Source organism: Nannospalax galili, unplaced genomic scaffold (genome assembly GCF_000622305.1).
Source record: "Nannospalax galili isolate Female #2095 unplaced genomic scaffold, S.galili_v1.0 scaffold664, whole genome shotgun sequence".
Lineage (NCBI taxonomy): Eukaryota > Metazoa > Chordata > Mammalia > Rodentia > Spalacidae > Nannospalax > Nannospalax galili.
This window is the reverse complement of record NW_008354274.1, coordinates 4,858,992-4,877,529: the sequence shown is the minus strand read 5'-3', so window position 1 is coordinate 4,877,529 and position 18,538 is coordinate 4,858,992. Positions and strand designations below refer to the sequence as shown.

At 49.7% G+C, this 18,538-nt stretch overlaps 1 protein-coding gene across 5 annotated transcripts in view; it reads left to right on the top strand.

Moving 5' to 3' along the window:
• The first annotated feature begins 1,308 nt into the window (after positions 1-1,308).
• Sun1 (Sad1 and UNC84 domain containing 1) overlaps positions 1,309-18,538 on the top strand; it is a 56,467-nt gene continuing 39,237 nt past the window's right edge. For 3 of the 5 annotated variants that reach the window (XM_029555147.1, XM_008851444.3, XM_008851442.3), the window contains exons 1-2: positions 1,325-1,456; positions 16,072-16,168. In XM_029555147.1, the coding sequence (XP_029411007.1) occupies positions 16,092-16,168 (77 nt within the window). In that variant the 5' untranslated portion in view covers positions 1,325-1,456; positions 16,072-16,091. Of the gene's footprint in view, positions 1,457-16,071; positions 16,169-18,538 lie in introns of all 5 variants that reach the window. The other 2 variants (XM_008851445.2, XM_029555148.1) reach the window with 2 other exon arrangements.

The following is an 18,538-nucleotide window of genomic DNA, read 5'->3' as shown; positions in this document are numbered from 1 at the left end:
ACAGGGTCTACCCTGTACCTCCAGCTGGTCTCAATCTCATAGAGCTCCACCTGTCTCTGCATTCCCGAATGCTGAGATTAAAGGCACCTGGCAAATTAACACACTGTTGAGCATTTACTCCATAAAGGCAGGCACCTTGGGTGACCATTAGAAGCCAGCAGCAAGGTGGGTGTAGTGACTGTAATCTCAGTATTAGAGATTCCAGGCCAGCCTTGGCTACCTGGTGTGGCCCTGTCTTTATGTGTGGGTGTGTTCATGTAGGCCATGTGGGCCACGTGTGCATGTGGGCCAAAGGACAACTGCTGGTAGTATTCCACAGATGTCATCTACCTTGGTTTTTGAGTCTGGCCTGGTGCTGGCCAAGTAGGCTAGCCTAGCCAGCCAGCCCCAGGGATCATCCTTCTTCCACCTCCCCAGCCTTGACATAATCGTGTCCTGTTTTGTTTCCCTTTCTTTTTTTTTGGGGGGGGGGGGGTTCCAGGGATCCAACTCAGGTCCTTATACTTACCTGGCAAGCACTTTATCAACTGATTGTCTCTCCAGCCTCAAGACCCTTACTTAAAAATGCCAGGGGCTGAAGAGATGCCTGGCAGTTAAAAGATTCTGCTGTTCTTGCAAAGGACCTGAGTTCAACTCCCAGCATCAATGTTGGGCAGCTTACCACCGCCTGTAACTCCAGCTCCAGGGGATCTGATGCCCTCTTCCGACCTCCGCAGGCACTTGCACACTCATGCACATAACCGCACAGAGACACATTTATAAAAATAAAAGCCAGCACTATAGTAATTCCCAAACTTAGGAAGCTGAGGTCGGTCGGTCTGGGCTACATAGTGAATTCCAGGCCAGAGTGAGACCCTGTCTCAAAACGGGGTAAAAAGGCAAAGAACAAATCAGTATTTGCAAAACTGTGCATGTGAGAAAAGGCGGCCGCGGGAGGACTCTCCCCGGGGAAGACTTGGTTGGCTTTTATCAACCGCAGCCTGCGGTGAAGGACATCCGGGGCTTCCCCCGAAAACTGCACACAAGCAGTGAAGGCGACGTGGACAGGGGCCCACCGCACTTTCAGCGGGGTCAGTTCTCCTGGGTCCACTGGATCCCACCTGGAGCTAGGTGGGGTTAGGATAGCGGCGCAGAACCCTAAACCCAAGGAGACTAAAACGCGACTCCTCCCCAGGCGCTGCCCGCCCTACCAAGGCGCTACCGTCCCGCCCACTGACGTCAGCATGCTCCGCCCTTTGCCATCCCTCTGGCGGCCCGCCCCGCCCTTTGCGGTTCGGGGCCGTCAGCTGCCTCATCATTGGTCGGGAACATCAGCAGGCGCGCCCCAGGACTGACGGACTCGTCGTTATCCCCGCCTGCAATCCCGGCGCCGCGCGCGATTGGCTGTCGCCGCCGAGAGTCCTCCGTGCAGGGCCTGGGCGGCACGGACGAGGCCTGAGGCGGCGGCGCGAAACAGGTGAGGTTTGGAGAGCGGGCCGGGCGACGGCGGGCGTCGGGGAACACCGGGGTCCTGGCTCAGGGACTCGGGGACAGTCCTTATGGCAGCCCAGTGCGTGGGCGGCGGGGACGGCCCGAGTTGGGAGCCACCAACTGGCCCCGACGCGCGCGGTACTCCTCGCGCAGCCAGGCCGCGCGCCCGGGAGTCCGGAGTCCCTGGGCACTCTGGTTCCCCAGAGCCCCCGGCTCCTGGTGTCTAGGGTTCCGGCGTCTCCTAAGTCCGGTCCTGGGCGCGCAGGCGCAGACTCCTTCCCACTGGCGCGCCCTGAGCGGGCTCAGGTGTGGCAGGTGCGGAGCAGGGTGGGAGCCCGGCCACTGGTCCCCTGAACACCCTACGGTGGTCAGCATTGCGGGCCTCGCGGCGTGGGCACCGAGCACCTCCAGGTGGTCCTCGGGATGCTTGCCTGCGCCCGCAGCCCATCGCGCTAGACGTTACCTATGCTCGTCCGTTGGCGCTTTGTGGGATGCGTCGCTTGGTGGCCAGTTCTGGAGACTGTGCTCCTCTGTCCTGCCACAGTTTCCTCCCCTGTGCCCACTGCTTCCAGTGGAAGTGCAGTCCTGGGATGTGGGCATCGCACGTCCTAGACAGCTTCCTAATTTGAGTTTCATTCCACTGACTAGGAAATTTGCCTGGCTTTCCCGCCAGTGCACCTGTGTGGTATTTTCACTTGGTTATTCCACACTTTTAGAGCTCCCCAGGACTCTTCCCCTTCCTGAAATCTGGCCCCGTGCTCTTCTTTTCTGTGGCAGGGTGGCATGTAACCCAGGCTGGCCTTGAACTCCAGAATCTCCTATCACCACCTCCCAAGTGCTGGGATTCGAGGTGTACACCACCCAGCCCTGCTGCCTTTTGTTTTTTCCATTGGAATTTTGGATTCCCTGGGGTGTTCCATCCTACCTTAATTGAGAGTTGAGCCAGAGATTTGGAGAGACACTTTCCTCAGATTGGCAGTCTCAGGTTACCTTCTGGTGCTTTCTGGGAGGGATGAAAGGAGACATGGTAGCCAGCTACTTTGTGTATATGTGTGAAAGAGGGGTGAAATTTCCATTTAAGCTGTATGCAGTGTTACACAACCATCTCCATTATCTAGCTCCATCAACCTTTCATCACCCTAAACGGAAACCCAGTACCTACCAAGCAGTCCCTCCTGGGGACTTCTCCCGTTAGCCACCGCTGACATCTGGATTTCCCTGTTCTGGGCATATCCTGTCATGTGCTTGTCTTTTATCTGACTTTTTTTTACTTAAAGTGTCTTCAAGGCTAACCCCTACTGTAGCCTTTGTCCCTATTCCATTCCTTTCTGTAGTTGAATCATTTTCCTTTGTATGGACCCATTAAATCTTTTTTTTTTTAAACTACATTTTATTTAGTGTGTGCGCATGTCAGATGACAGCTTGCAGGAGTCAGTTCTCTCCTACCATGTGGGTCCTGCAGATTGAACTTAGGTTGTCAGGCTTGACAGCAAGCACCTTTACCTGCTGAGCTATCTCAAGACTATTAGATCTTGTTTACCCATGTCAGGACATTCGGGTTGTTCACACCTGTGGGCTAATGTAACTAGTGCATCTGGGAACATTTTACTTGAGCACCTGTTTTCCTTTGTGAGCGTTGATGTTTGTGTGTTTGCTTGCATGTGCATGTGTGTATGCATGTGGAGGCCAGAGGTTGAAGTCCGTGTCTTCCTCAGTCATTCTCCACCTCATTTTTTGCGGTGGGGTCTCACTGGGACCTGAGGTTCACTGATTTGGCTAGAGTGGCTGACCAGCAAGCTCCAGGGATCCTTCTCTCTCTGCCTCCCCAGCTCTAGAATTATAGGTGCAGGCTGCTGAGCCCAGCTGTTTGCCATGGGTGCTGGGATCAAACTGGGGTCCTCATGCTGTGTGGCAAGCACTTCCCTGACTGGACCATTATCTCCAGTTCCTGAGCACCTGTTTTTAGTTCTTGGCTTGTATACCTAGGAGTAGAGTTGCTGGATCACATGGTAATTCTATGTTTAACTTGGTGAGGATCGGCCAGACTGTTTTATACTCTCACCCACAATGTAGGAGAGCCCTACTTTGTCTACATGTTTGCTATGCTTATTTCCTTTTTGTACAATTACTGCCCCCCCCCCCGACTCCCCAGTGGGCATGAAGCCTCATTTCCCAGATTGCTGTTCCCCCCGGGTCCCATGATTGGTTTTTTTTTTTTTTGTCTTTTTGAGACGGGCTTCTTGTAGCCCCAGCTGTCCTGGAACTCATTATGTAGACCAGGCTGGCCTTGAACTCATAGAGTTCCTCCTGCCTCTGCCTCCCGAGTGCTGGGACTAAAGGCGTGCACCACCATGTCAGGCTGATTGTCTATGTATCTTTGGATAAATGTGTGTATGGCTACTTTACTGTCTTTTTATTGGGTTGTCTTTTTTGGGGGGTTCTTTTTGAGACAGGGTCTTCCTGTAGCCCCAGCTGTCCTGGAACTCACTATGTAGACCAGGCTGGCCTTGAACTCACAGAGCTCCGCCTGCCTCTGCCTCCCGAGTGCTGGGATTAAAGGCGTGCGCCACCACGCCCGGCTTGGGTTGTCTTTTTTAGTTTTACAAATTCTCTATACATTCTGGTTAGAAGACCCTTGTCAGACTCATGACTTGTAAATACTTTCTCTCCCCCAACTCAACCCCTGCCTTCCTCTTTTTGAGACAGGATCTCAATATAAATCCCAAACTGGCTTCAAACCTGTGGTCCTCCTGCCTTCTGCTGGGATTGTAGGTGTTTGCTATGACTTCACTTTTTTTTCTATTATTATTTATTGTGTGTGTATGTGTGATGTCATGTCTCTGGGCACGTGTGAGTCATGCTGCATGTGATTTCAGAGGCAACTTTGTGGAGTTGATTCTCTCCTACCATTACATGGGACCAAGGGATTGAACTCAGGTTATCAGGCTTAAGTGGGAAACTTTGCCCACTGAGCCTTCTCATCACCCCACCCTTTGAAATCTTGATGCTCAGATTGATAAATTGCACTTTAGTTCTTTTCTGTAGCTGGTAGTACTGGGAACCCAGGCCATGAAGACTCACTTTGTGTTCTTCTCCAAGTTTGATAGTTTAGTGGCTATGTTTAGGTCTTTGACCTTGAGTTCATGTGTGATGGTGGTGGGAGTCTAACTTTATTCTTTTTGTTTGTTTGTTTGTTTTTGGTCTTTTTGAGACAGGGTCTCTCTGTAGCCCCAGCTGGCCTAGAACTTGGTACTTAGACCAGGCTGGCCTGGATCTCAGAGAGATCCACCAGCCTCTGCCTCCCAACTATCCCAACTAACTTTTTTCTTTTTATGGAAGCTCAGCTGTTATAGCACTGTTTGCTGAAGAGATTCTTTTCCCTTCAGCATGATCAAGCTCCCTGTCACTATGGGTTGGCCTGTGCAGACATAAGCGTCCGCCTCTGAGCTCTGAACTCCGATCTGTCAGTCTCTGTGTCTGTCCTTGTGCCAGTGCCAGGACACCCCCCCGCCCCCCGGCTTGTAGTAGATTTTGAATGATTCCTCCTGCTCTGTTCTTTTTCTGTGCAAATGAGAGGTGGCTTTTCCAGTTTGCAGAAAGGGCCATTGGGGTGTTGACAGAGGTTACAGTGCATCTGTGGGTTCCTTGGGGAGCCCTATCCTTGTCAGGAGAGTCTTTCTGCCCTTGCACTTGGTTGGCCTTTGACATTTCCTCCAACAGTGCTTGTGGCTGTCAGTGTACAAGTCTTGCACTTGTGTGGCTAGAGTTATTTCACTTTCACACTGTTCCTGGCTCTTGTATAGAAGTACAGCAGGCTTTGTGTGGGTCGACCTGCAACTTTGCTGAATTCCTTAGGTCTCATAGTCACTACTGTGTGTGAAATCCCATCATCTAGAGTGGCGGTTGTGTTAATTTTCCAGTGTGCCTGCCTTTTCTCCTTTGCTTGACTGAGTGCTTGGCTGGAGCTTCCAGGAGTGGAAGCTGCTGCCACCAGCCTTGTCTGGCTCCTGATCTCAGGGAAGCTCCATCTTCTCACCTTTGGGTGTGATGTCAGCTGTGAGCTTTTCCTGGATGCCTGCATAGTGTTGAGGAACTTCAGTGGTTTATTGAAGAGGGAAAAAAACAACTTTTTTTCTGATGGTTTCTAGTCCAGAGACTGTATAGCTAGGATGACCCTAAACTTCTTATCCTCCTGCCTTTACTTCCAAAGGTGCTATTTCCTTGACAGCTGTGTAGTATCATGCCCAGGAACCCAGGAGTTTATATATGGTGGGTGGGCAGTCTACCAGTTGACCCCCCCCCCAACCTTTTATTTTGTGAGGCAGAGTCTGCTATGTAGCTTATGCTAGCCTCAGACTTGGGAGTCTTTCTACCTGCCAAGCTGGGATTGCAGATGTGTGTTGCCATGCCTGGCTGGTTGAGGGTTGTCATGCATGAAGGGGCATGCAGTTCTTCAGTACATTTTCTGTACCCACTGAAGTGATCTTGTGGTTTTGCCTGGGGGCATCTCCAGCAAACTTTTGAATGCCCCTCCTGCTACTTTATGGGTTTCCAGGTATTAAGTGGGTACTACTAGTTCTTAGTCCTTGGGGTTCTTTTTTTTTGTAGCCCCAGCTGGCCTGGCACTTGCTATATAGACCAGGCTGGCCTCACAGAGATCCACCTGCCTCTGCCTCCTGAGTGCTGGGACTAAAGGCATGCACCACCATGCCCAGCTAGTCCTTGGGATTCTACAGTGGAAAACTAGGTACTAAAGGTATTCCCCATGGCAAAAGCTCATTGGGTATTTTGGGTTCTAGTCAGTTCTCATTCATCTGACTTCCAGAAATTTCCTTCTGTGGCTCTTTCCTATTCTTCCCATGCATATTTGCCTTTGTGTGGAATCGGATATCTGTTCAATACATTTTATGTATATATGTATGGGGGCATACCATGGCACCCATTTGGAAATCAGCACAGCTTGTGGGAGTTGGTTCTTGCCTTCCACCATGTTGTCAGGCTTGGCAGCAGGTGCCTTTACTCAGCCATCTCTCTGGCCCTGTGCTCAGCATATTTTTAAATAGAGGATCTTGGCTGACCTATTTTCAAAGAACATGGGTATTTAATGTTTTCCCCCTCCTGGATTTGCTTATTATTATTGTTTTTAAAGATATTTATTATATTATTAATATTATATATTTTAAAATATTTTGTTATTTTTATTTTATGTATATGAGTGTATTGCCTGCTATGTGTATGCAGATACAGCTTGCATATGTGTAAGTGCACCCATGTCATGCAAATCCTCTGGAGGTCAGAAGAGGGCATCATATCCCCTGGAACTAGAGTTACAGATGGTTATTACCTGCAATGTGGGTGCTGGGAATTGAACCTGGGTACTCTATAAGAGCAGTCAGTGCCCTTAACCACTGACCTGTATCTCCAGCCCCCTCCTCCTATATTTGTGATAGTTGAGCCCCCCCCCCCCACCCCCAAGATACTCTGCTCCTCTGGCACCAGATCCCGTAAACAAGACCAGTCTGAATTTGTTCCTGATAAACAATGAAGGCATTTTTATAGCTGGCGACCCAGGATGGAGCTGCCCTTCTTTCAACTCAAAACTCATGTCCTGCCTAAGAGGACTCAAGTGAGGCAAGAGAGAGTCCAGGGGACTGGCAGGGCACCTCTGTGGCACATAATCCTCAGGCCATGTGGAAAAGGAGTTCTCTGTTGCTTTTGGTGACTGCTCAGGGGGCTGTGGGAGGTCGGCCAGGTCACCTCCTTGGTTGAAAACCTGCTCTGGTTTTCTCTTTCCCCTTGCTCCCCAGCTTTGGTCCAGCTCCCCACTGCTGTTCTGGACCCCACCTGATTTTCCGATGGTGAATCTGAGACTACTAGCTCTTTATCTGAAGCTGCTCACTTGCATTGGGCAACAGATGAGAAATAGGACCTCAGAGCTGCCCTGGAGCCACTCCTCACCCAGTGCCCTGCTGGGCTCTGCCTCTGACAACCTGGGAAAGAGTGCTCCTCTGGTCTGGCTGGAGCTCCAAGTTTGTTCAGTCCCATAAGGGCACATGGATGGTGCAGGTTGAGAATTTTAGTGTAGAGACAAGATCTCTGTGACAGATGCCTTTTGACCTTTGCAGAATTAAGCTGCAGGTTAGAGGCAGGCGGTGTGAAAAGGCTTGCTGGACCAGTGATTCTCCCTGGGGCAGAGGATTCCCTTGGGGCGTGGGTGCTGTAAAGCAGAGCTGCTGGATGTCTGCCACAGCCACTCTGGTTATTGTTTTCCCAGTACTGGGGATTGAACCCATGTCCTCAAGCATGCTGGATTACTGAGCGTGTGTTCTCTCTCGCTCTCCTGTGTCTTTTCCTTTTTTTTTTTTTTTAATATTTTTATTTTATGTGTATGCATGTATTGCCTGCATGTAGGTAAGTGTACCCATGTCATGCAGTGCCCACGGAGAACAGAAGAGACCGTCAAATTCCCTGGAACGAGTTACAAACAGTTGTTAGCTGCCATGTGGGTGCTGGGATTTGAACCCGGGTCTTCTGCAAGAACAGTGTTAACCACTGAGCCATTTAAAAAACCTTTTTATTTTGAAACGGGTCTTGTGCAGGCTGGCTGTGAATTTGCTCTAGGTCAGACAGGCCTTAAATCTAGATTTACTGTCTCAGGCTTCCAAGGTATCTGGGATTACATTGACTGTACTGTCACATAGAGTTTAGTGCTGTGCTTTTTTTGTTGTTGTTTGTTTTTTTGAGTGGGAGGGTTTGAGATAGGATCTCTATATAGCCCTGCCTGGCCTGGAACTTGCTATGTAGACCACACTGACCTCAGACCTCCTGGGGCTGGAATTATAGGCCTTTGTCACCACACCCCACTGACTTTTTTTGAGACTGGGGAAACCCTGCTTCCCAACTGCTGGGATTAAAGCCATGCATCACATTGTGTATGAATGTTTTGCATACTACATTAAGTGCACCACATGCATGTATACCTATGGAGACCAGAAGAGAGCTTCAGATCCCTTGGAACTGTTAGCCACCATGTAGGTGCTGGAAACTGAACTTGAGTCCTGTGGAAGAGCAGCCAGTGCACCTAACCACTAAACCATCTCTGCTGCTGTAGCCCCAGCTAGCCTGGAACTCCCTGTGTAGACCAAGTTGGCCTCAGTCTTACAGAGCTCTGCCTGCCTCTACCTCCCAGGTGCTTGGATTAAAGGCATGTGCCACCATGCAGTTTTTTAATTTTATGTGTATGAATGTATTGCTTGCATGTATATAAGTGCACCTGTGTCATACAGTGTCCTTGGAGGTCAGAAGAGGGTATCAAATCCCCTGGATTAGACGCCATGTGGGTGCTGAGAATCGAACCTGGGTCCTCTGCAAGAGCAGCCAGTGCTCTTAACTACTGAGTCATCTCTCCAACCCTGCAGTTATGTTTTTTTAAGGTAGAATCTGGTTATGTAATCCCAGACTGGCCCCTGATTCTCTATGTTCCTACCTCAGCCTCCCTAGTGCTGTGAAAACAAGCATACCCTATACCACACCTGATCTAAGGGTTTTTTAAATACTTTTATTTTGTTATTTTTATTTTATGTGTATGCGTGTATTGCCTGCATGTAGGTAAGTGCACCCGTGTCGTGTAATGCCCGAAGAGGACAGACGAGGCCGTCGGATCCCCTGGGACTGGAGTTACAGACAGTTGTTAGCTGCCATGTGGGTGCTGGGATTTGAACTCGGGTCTTCTGCAAGAACAACCGGTGTTCTTAACCTTTGAGCCATCTCTCCAGCCCCAGATACTTATTTTTAAGGGGATGACAGAATTACTTGTTTTTTAGTTGGAGGGCCTTGCTGCATATACGTAAATGACTAATTTGGAACTGGAGGTAATCTTGAGTCAACTTCACCTATCTTCACCTCTCTGCAGGCAAAACATTCATAAAATAAAAACAAATTTAAAAAATACAGAAGTTATACTGGGATATGGCTCAAGGTAGGGTACTTGCCTAGCACACGCAAGGCCCTGGGTTCCATCCCTCATGCCACAAAAAAGAAGGAAACAGGTGGTAGGAAAGGAGTTGGTGGACACTTTTACAAGTATTTTTCTTTTTAAAAAATGTTTTTATTTTAGCCGGGCGTGGTGGCACATGCCTTTAATCCCAGCACTCAGGAGGCAGAGGCAGGTGGATAAAGGCCAGCCTGGTCTACATAGTGAGTTCCAGGACAGCTGGGGCTGCAGGGAGACCCTGTCTCAAAAAGACCAAAAAAAATTTTTTTTTAATTTTACATGTATGAGTGTATTGCCTGTGTGCATAGAAGTGTACCTGTTTCATGTAGGGCCCTGAGGTCAGAAGAGGGCATTGGAGTTCTTTGGAACTGGAGTTATGGACAGTTGTTAGATGCCATGTGGGTGCTGGGAGTTGAACTCTAAGAGCAGCCAGTGCTCTTAACTGTTGAATCTCTTCAGCCCCCACAAGTGTTTTCCTTAATGGACAGGTAGCACCTAGCTGCTGTGGAAGCCAAGTCCTGGGCGCATAAGGATTGGTGAGGTGGAGTTAGAACAAGCAAGGGCATGATATGTGTGCTGCACCCGTGTGCCTTCTGGAAGGTCCCTGGGGAAAAATCAGGTTGAGCATCTAGAAGGACTGAGGGTACACACAACCTGAGTTGGTGTGGGGCAGGGCTTAGAGCACCCACTGGGTGAGGCCCGTGACAAAAGGCGCTTTCTGGGAAGCTGGAGGAAGGCCTGGTGTCCCTCCTCCCATCCCACGTGGACAGCAATGAGGGCTCAGGATGCACTCTCAGACCTGAGTCTCAAGATTTGAGTTCACTTGGGGTGGATGTGCTGTGTTCCCCCTGTGGGAATGGCTTTCTGGATGCACCTCATCAGTGATAGCACCAGGACTACAACCTGACTGCAGCTTCCTGACACTCCACTGCCCTCTGGACATGTGGAGGTCTGCTGCCAGTTTTCAAGTTTGCCTTTCCAGGGCCCTAGTGTCCTGTCATTCTTTACTCATTACTGTGGGCGCAGCTCACATCTGTGAGACCCGTAGCCTTAGGCCCAACCCAGGCAGCTCATTCCCTGCAGGGACCAGGAGGGAAAGATTGTGCTTGTTTTATTTTAGAACTGCAGTTCTAGTCTGTGCCTTAGCTTTGTGTCATGTTCTTGAAGCTACTTTTAATTAAGTTCTGAGATGTTTCAACCATGTTTTCTACGGCACTGTGAGGTGAGTATAGACAGGCATTCTAGGTGGTGAAAGTTCAGGTAATAAGGGTGAAAAGGCTAAAATTCATTTTCACCCGTGCCCTCACAGGCAAGACCTGCACTTTGTATTTTCATCCTAACAGTGTGTGGAACCTACAGTTATAAAACGCAGGGGTGAATGATGTTGAGTGAGAATTCAGTGTGACTGAAGAAGGATCCTGAGATATGACTGCTTGTGAAGACACTTCCAGGGCTGGGAGCCTGGCTTGGGGTCAACCGCTTGCCTAGAATTCCCCACTGGGGGGTGGGGCTATGGCTTAGTGTCTATGTAGAGCATCTGCCTAGAATCCCTCAGTGAGGGGTTGGGAGCATGGCTCAGTGGTAGATTATTTGCCCATCATGAGAAAGGCCCTGACTTCTATCCTTGGTACTGGAAAAAGAGCAAAAATGGTCATGTAAAGACAGTTCCTTAGAGCTTGTGGCTTCCCTCTATGGCCTATGCAGCCTGTGTTCTCTTGGCCAGCAGTAAGCACAGGACAAAGGCAGATCCTCTGTCTGGGTGACTTGGAAGACAGTACTTCTCCACTTGCAGAGGGCTCTCTTGGCCACATTGCCCAAGGTGTGTGCTTTTCTGGAGTGCAGGCTCTCCACCTGTGTTTTCTTGCTCAGCTCATGGGGATCCTCTACAGACTAGAGTAGTCCCAGGAACTTGGGTCGTGGGGCACACTGAGCTGATACCCAGGAGCCTGAGCCCCAGCTCCTGTTTTTGCTTCTGCACCAACCTGGATTCAAGTAAGTCATTGCTCTCTTAGCCAGGGTGCCCATGTACCAAAAGATCATGCCAGTGGTAAACACTGTAGCTGGCAGGAGGGGCTGGAAGAGCTGCATGACCTCTCCTGATCAACATCTTTTCAGGGTTTTCTGCTTCTGAGAACAGTTGTGTTCCTTCACTTACAGTCTTGTTGCTGTTCAGCCTGTGGTGCAGATAACCTCCCATGAGGTCCACAGACTGTCCCACCTGAGCAGCCTCTGCAGAGTGTGGCCAGAAGGCAAGCTATGGTTAGCAGCCAGGATAGGGACAAGGGGGCAGGAGTAGCAGGAAGATGCAAAGTCTGTGCCCAGACATCAGTAGGAGGCAGAGTAGACTGTGTTTGGCCTGCAGGTGTTAGAACTTGTGAGGGCCAAGTCAGGTCTGAGTCATGCATGCTGATCAGTGGACTTTGGTCTTTTATGTAGGGCAGGGCAAGTTAATCTCCCATCTCTGGGATTGCTGGCCTAGGAGAAAACTAATCTTAAATTTGTTTTTAAACTTCATTTATTTATTTATTTGTGTGTGTGAGAGAAAGAGAGAGGGTGGGGCGAGGGAGGGAGGGAGGGAGAGAGAGAGAGAGAGAGAGAGAATGAACAAGTGCATGGTGCCACAGAGGTCAGGGGACAGCTTGTGGGAGTTGGTTCTCTGTTTCCACTAGGTGGGTTCCAGGGATCAAACACAGGTCATCAAGCTTGGGAGCAAGCTCCATTACCTGCTAAGCCATCTCGTTTGCCCATCTCTCATTCTCTTTTTTAACTTAAAGCATAGATTATATTAACATTATTCCACAAAGTAATTATAACTAGTGTTTGAGTACATGTCTGTTCTCTGTCAGGCAGTTCCTTATTTCATTCTGTCCTCTTTGGTTTTGTGAGACAATCGGTACTTCTGTAGCTTGGACTTGCCTTGAATTCATGCAGTTCTCTTGCCTCAGCCTCCTGAATTTCTCTTATTGCAGGGGTGCTGCAAAAGATTAAAATCAGCTGGGCGTGGTGGCACATGCCTTTGATCCCAGCACTCAGGAGGCAGAGGCAGGCGATCTCTGTGAGTTCAAGGCCAGCCTGGTCCACATAGTGAGTTCCAGGACAGCTGGGGCTACAGGGAGATCATCTCAAAAAGACCAAAAAAAAAATCAGTTCTAATGTTAACTGTCTCATCCTGTAATTCAGATCTGCTGTGAACTGGGGTAGGAGCTGGCTGCTCCCCTGCCTCTGGAGCTCTGTCCAGCAACTCCTGCCCTGGATGGGTTTGGCCTTTTGCACTTATGAATGTGTGTATACATTTAGATGCATGTGTGCCTCTATGTATGTGCATGCGTGTGTGTGTGTGTGTGTGTGCGTGCGTGCGTGCATGCACATTTCCTGGGGTGTGGCTGATATCTGGTCAGATTGGGCCCAGGTCAGGGGTCAGGGCTCCATCCTCACTAGAGGTGTTGGGAAATGGGGAGAGTGATGGGTCTGCATACAACCTTATGCTCAGAGGGGTTTCTCTGGGGAGCCTGATCCTAGGGCTCCTGCTTGATTGGTGGCCAGGCTCTGCCTCACAGTCACTGCTTCCTTCAGTCAGCATGTGTCCACATTGGTTCCCTTCCACAGCTGGCTGGCAAACACCTTCCTAGAGCTGCCCCTCTCAGCTGCAGGTCTGTCACGCCTCTGTGGGCCTGTGATGGGAAGGTGGAACTAGGCCTGTGGCTGCTTTTGTCTCCACAGACTTTTACTCAGAGGCTTATGTTAAGCTCTCTTCAGATAGTGCCATGGGTGATGGTGGCACAGATTTGTTAGATGTCCTGTGACTCAGGAACCAGGATGAGGCAAGGAGATGCTGACTCTGTGCATGTAGTTTTCATGGGACTGCAAGTGTGATTGTGCCAAGGTCTTTCAGACAAAGCCACACGTATCTTCTCTCACGTGTCCCTGTTCCCCAGCTCTGGCTGTTGAGGCCCTGTGGTTGGTCTGCACTGCCATGGCTAACGGTGCAACAAATGGGACGCAGGGCTGAGTCTGCCTCCAAGGTTCCCCCCAGTGACCCCTCTGTCTGCTGATCTGCAGACCCCAGGGTGTGTGAGCCAAGCTCAGAAGTTCCCCTACCCACTAAGATGTGCAGACTTGCTTGGTAGAAGTTGGGGCAGCTTTGGACCAAGACTTGATGATGCTCATCAGCACAGGTGCCATAAGACAGCAGTATGGAAAGTCAGCTGGGGATTGGAAGCAGGAGGTTGGAGTTTGATGCTGAGTTAGTATTGGGGGATAGAGAAAAAGTTGGACCTTTGTCTTAAAGGGTGAGAACTGGAGCAGCTACTGATTCCTCTAGTGCGTTTCTGTTGCCTAGTAAACCGTCACCAGACACAGGCATTCAGAATCTTTTATTATATTCTGCTAGGGTGTGGCCCTGTTCTACATGGCAGAGCCAGTGTGGAGGCCATGAAGCTCTGCACCTTGCAGGTCTCTTCTGTGTCAGTTAAAGTGTCATTAGTGCACAAAGGGAGATGGAGGCAGCTAAGCAGGTATCAGGTGTTACATGGGTTCAGTAATCCATTACTGTTATTTGCAAAAAGTCCAGGTTTTGCAGAGCCAAACCTGCCGGGTATGTGTTCATGAAGGCCCGAGTGCTCTGAGGTGTTCTACACATGTTCTGACAAGTTCCTAGACACACCTGGCAAGCCTGTTGTCCCAGTGACTCTGGAGGCAGAAGCAGGAGGAGTGCTTGAACCCAGAGTTTGAGGACAGACTGAGGGACAGGGTAAGACTTATCTCAAAAAGACTAAAAGAGAGAAGAAATCAGTGCTGTAGTAACAGCAGCATTTGACATGGAGTCTCAGAGCTGGCTGCTTATAAACTGTGCCCCCTGCCTGTGTCTCCTGAGTGTTGTGATGCAGTTGTGTGCCACCATGCCTGGATATTGCTATCTTCCCTTTTTTTTTTTTGCCTTTTTGAGACAGGGTCTTCATGTAGCCCCAGCTGGCTTGGAACTCACTATGTAGACCAGGCTGGCCTCACAGAAATTCGTCTGCCTCTGCTTCCCAAGCGCTGGGATTGAAAGCGTGTGCCACCACACCTGGGCTCCATTTTATTTTCTTTAGAGTTTTCTTCTTTTATATTTTGTTTTATTTCAGATAGGAACTTGCTTTGTAACTCAACTGGCCTTAAAATAGCAATGATCTTCCTGCCTCTGCCTCCTGATTTCTAGGATTGCAGGTATGAGCCACCACACCTGGCTTCTTTAGAGTGTTTTGATTGGTTGGTCATTGGGTTTTGTTTTGATTTTTTTCCCACCTTGGTCTTTTTTAGACAAGGTCTCACTATTGTAGCTCAGGTTGACCTGAAACTTAGAACAGTCTTCCACCTCAGAAAGGTGGGGTTGCAGGTGAGAGCCACACTCCTGACTTCCCTGGAGTTTTCAACAGGTGGTGATTCCACCACTGTGGGGACTTTGTTCTATTTTGTGTTTTTCAGTGCTAGGATGGGATCCAGGGCCTTGCACATACTGGGCATGCACGTTTCAGGCAGTCTCCTGCAACCTCAAGGGCTTTTGGTGGTCTCAGTATGAATGCATGTGTGCTTGTACATGTGTGCTTGAGTACTTTAAAGTTTAAGATTTTTACTATGTGTATATATGTGTGTCTGAGTTAGTGAATGTGACAAGTATGTGGGTGCCACTGGCTGGAAGAGTGTGTTAGATCCCCTTTAGCCAGTGTGGAAAGTTTGAGTCATTGCAGAGAAATCAAGACAACTTGAAAAGCGATGTGTGTTTACGTAGGGGAGTATAGAGTCTTCAGAACCTTTGATTAGCCTCCGTAGCTTTTGTTATGCTGCTTATTTTTTTTGCTTGTGAAAACCTGAGCTTATGGTGGAGTAGTGTGAGAATGCTGCCTTTGACCCTGGATGAAAGTCACCTTCCAGTTAATAGTTATCCTTACTCACAAGACCAGAGCATCTTGACCCTTTTAGGAAATGAAAAGTTACGTTTCGGAAAAGGACTAGAGTCCCAGGTAGTGTTTTTGAAAGTGCTTGGTTTATATCATGACAGTCCTGTCCAAGACTTTACTTTTTTTTTTTTTCTGAGTCAGGGTCTCACCATATAGACCCAAATAGGCTCCTCCTGGCACTGGGATTATAGGTGTGCACTACCTTGCCTAGTCCACCTGATATATTTTGTTTTTGCTTTTGTGTGTGTGTGTGTGTGTGTGTGTGTTTATAAACACATACTCACATGTACCATGATGCAGATGTGGAGGCAAGAGGACACCCTCAGGTGTTGACCCTCACTGTCCACTTTGTTTGAGACAGCGCATCTTGTAATTGGCCAGCCTAGCTGGCCTGTGGGTGTCCAGGAATTCCCCACCCTCTCTCCCATCTGACTGTTGGAATGCTGGCTCTACATGGGTTCCTCCAGGGCGTCAATTCCCAGTCCTCATGCTTGTGCAGCTAGGCTTTCCCCCAGCCCTCCTGTTTTCATTTTCATGTGCATATTAGGAGACTAGACATGACAGTTCTTTGTCTTGTAGCTGAGAAAAGTTGTCTCCTTTGTTAAAGTCAAAATGAAGTGCTGGCTGGAGTTGGGCTAACCTTTAACACCTGGTCCTCTTGTGTCCCTGCAGCATGGTCTGAGACAGTGAACATGGACTTTTCTCGACTGCACACGTATACCCCACCCCAGTGTGTGCCGGAGAACACCGGCTACACCTACGCACTCAGGTGAGCAAGTGTGTGTGGCCAGGCCTCAGCACCTGTCCCACTCCATGTGGATGCAGTGGCCGTAGCACTGAGCTCTTGGGTACTTCCAAATGGGTACAGAGGCTGGGAGATGGCTTCTGAGCTAGCTTCTCAGTGACTTGGGTCTGAGTCTTTGCAAGTGACCCACTGCTCCAGACCCTACCCGTGTAGTAGTGACTGGGAGCAAGCCTGCGGTTGGGGCTCTGGTTGTGATTGGCCCTGAGAACTTGGGGCTGGGGCAGCCTTGTAGAGACCCTGGATGTGGAGAGACCCTTGAACATACATACATGCATGTGCCTTTGGAAGCCATGTTCCAAGAGCACTGGGGACACAGTTTTCTTGGTCACTTGGGATCTTTGAGCCTCACAAGCTGCTTGGCTACCCTGTTCTTTTTCAGTTTGCCAAGTGGAAAGGATGATTGCAGTGGACCTTCCCCTCCACAGCCATGGAGAATCAGTTGTGCTCCTGGGTTGGTTAGGAAATCTTGGGTAGCTGGCAAGACACGAAGTCACCCTGGAAGTGCTGAGTCATTGTCCAGTGGCCTCCCTTCAGGGGTGAATACACAGGGAGACCTGGAGGAGATCAGGAAATGGCTAAGAAAATTGTGTGTGTGTGTGTGTGCGTGTGTGCGGGCGCGCGCAGTGTCGTCCTCGGTTGCACTCAACCCAGAGCTCACCAGTTTAGCCGGTTTAACCAGCTTGCTCCTAGAATCCCGCATCTCCACCTCCTGAGTGCTGGAAGGACCAGCAGACCAACAGGCCTACATGTAACGTGGGTTCTGGGGCTCCACACTCCTGTCCTAACACCTGTGCAACAAGCTCCGAATTGTCTCCTCATCCCAGGACAATAGTTTTTGATGGCAGTGGTCAGCTGTCAGGTTTGACTGAGCTTCTTATTCACATTCTGGCTCAGGTGTACGTTCACAGGGATGATGTTGGGTGCACTTTGATTTTGAGACAAATTTTCAACATGTAGCTCACACTGCCCTCAAAGTCACAGCACTGTTTGGTCTGGATCCTGTATGTAGTGTCAGAATAAAATGAGTGGCCAGCTCAGGCTACTTCATTGAGCAGGTCTGGGAACATAGAAACACTTATTCCTAGTGATTTATTTTTAGCCTTATGACCTACTTTAAGCACAGTGTTAAAGAATGCATGTGTCAGGGGAAAGCCACATTTGACCAGACAAAGTTGGAAGCCTTTGCTCAGTCCTGAGGGGCCTGTGGGCAGGTGACATGTAGGAATGGTGGCAGGGTAGCAGGGTGAGATTTTCTAATCTGGGCTGGGTATGTGAACTGGAGTCTAACTGAGGGTTTGGTTTTGTTGTTGTTTTTTTAGAAATTTTCTTTTTTAAAAATTTTATTATTTTTTATGTGTATGCGTGTATTGCCTGCATGTAGGTAAGTGCACCCATGTCGTGCAATGCCCGTGGAGGTCAGAAGAGGCTGTCGGATCCCCTGGGACTGGAGTTACGGACAGTTGTTAGCTGCCATGTGGGTGCTGGAATTCAAACTGGGGTCTTCTGCAAGAACAACCAGTGTTCTTAACCACTGAGCCATCTCTCCAGCCCCCTAACTGAGGGTTTTAATCTACAGAGTTGTGTTTAAAGTATACAGGACCAAGTGTGCTGGACCTGCAGGGAGACAGACAGATGTCCATGAGAGCTAGTAGTGGTGTCAGCAGTCCTGGTTGGGTTGTTGAGGTGGGTATTGGGTTAGAAGGCTGAAGAATTTGGCCAACAGCAGATGATTGGCAGTCAGGAAAGACATGTGGCTGTGGGTCTGAGCTTGTCATCAGTGGGTAGCAGCCTGGCCCCAGATTGAGTGAGATTGCCATAGAGGTCAAATGAACAGTAGGGCCCAGGCAGGAAAATGGGGTTGGGACAGCGGAGCTGGGCTGGTGGAGGTGAAGGAAGACCCAGCTGGAAGCTGCCAGCCCATATGCAGTGCCTGCTGTTGCTGTGCCCATCCTTTTGTCTTCCCGTCCCAGCTTTCTGAACACTCATCATGGTTCCCAGCTGGGTCAGCTGCTCTGAAATGTGGCTGGAGGTAGAGCAGCTGCACCCTGCATTCCTCCCATAACACCTGGCCTCACCCATTCCAGTGCTGGTTCAGCATATTCACATCTATGGGGGCGCAGGGATCTCGGGGTGCCAGCTGCTAGCATGGCGCCGGTCTCCTGTGCGCACCTGGGAAGCGGCGCGTCTGCTCCGCGTTGCTGGCGGGTCCCTGCTTCTCCGGTCTCTGTGGGTCTCTGCTACCGGGGCTGGCCCGGTCGAGTTCCGCCCCAATTTCACCCGTGCACTCTCTCTCTAAGTTCGGGACCTGTCAGCTGCGGGGTCACGAGGAGATGT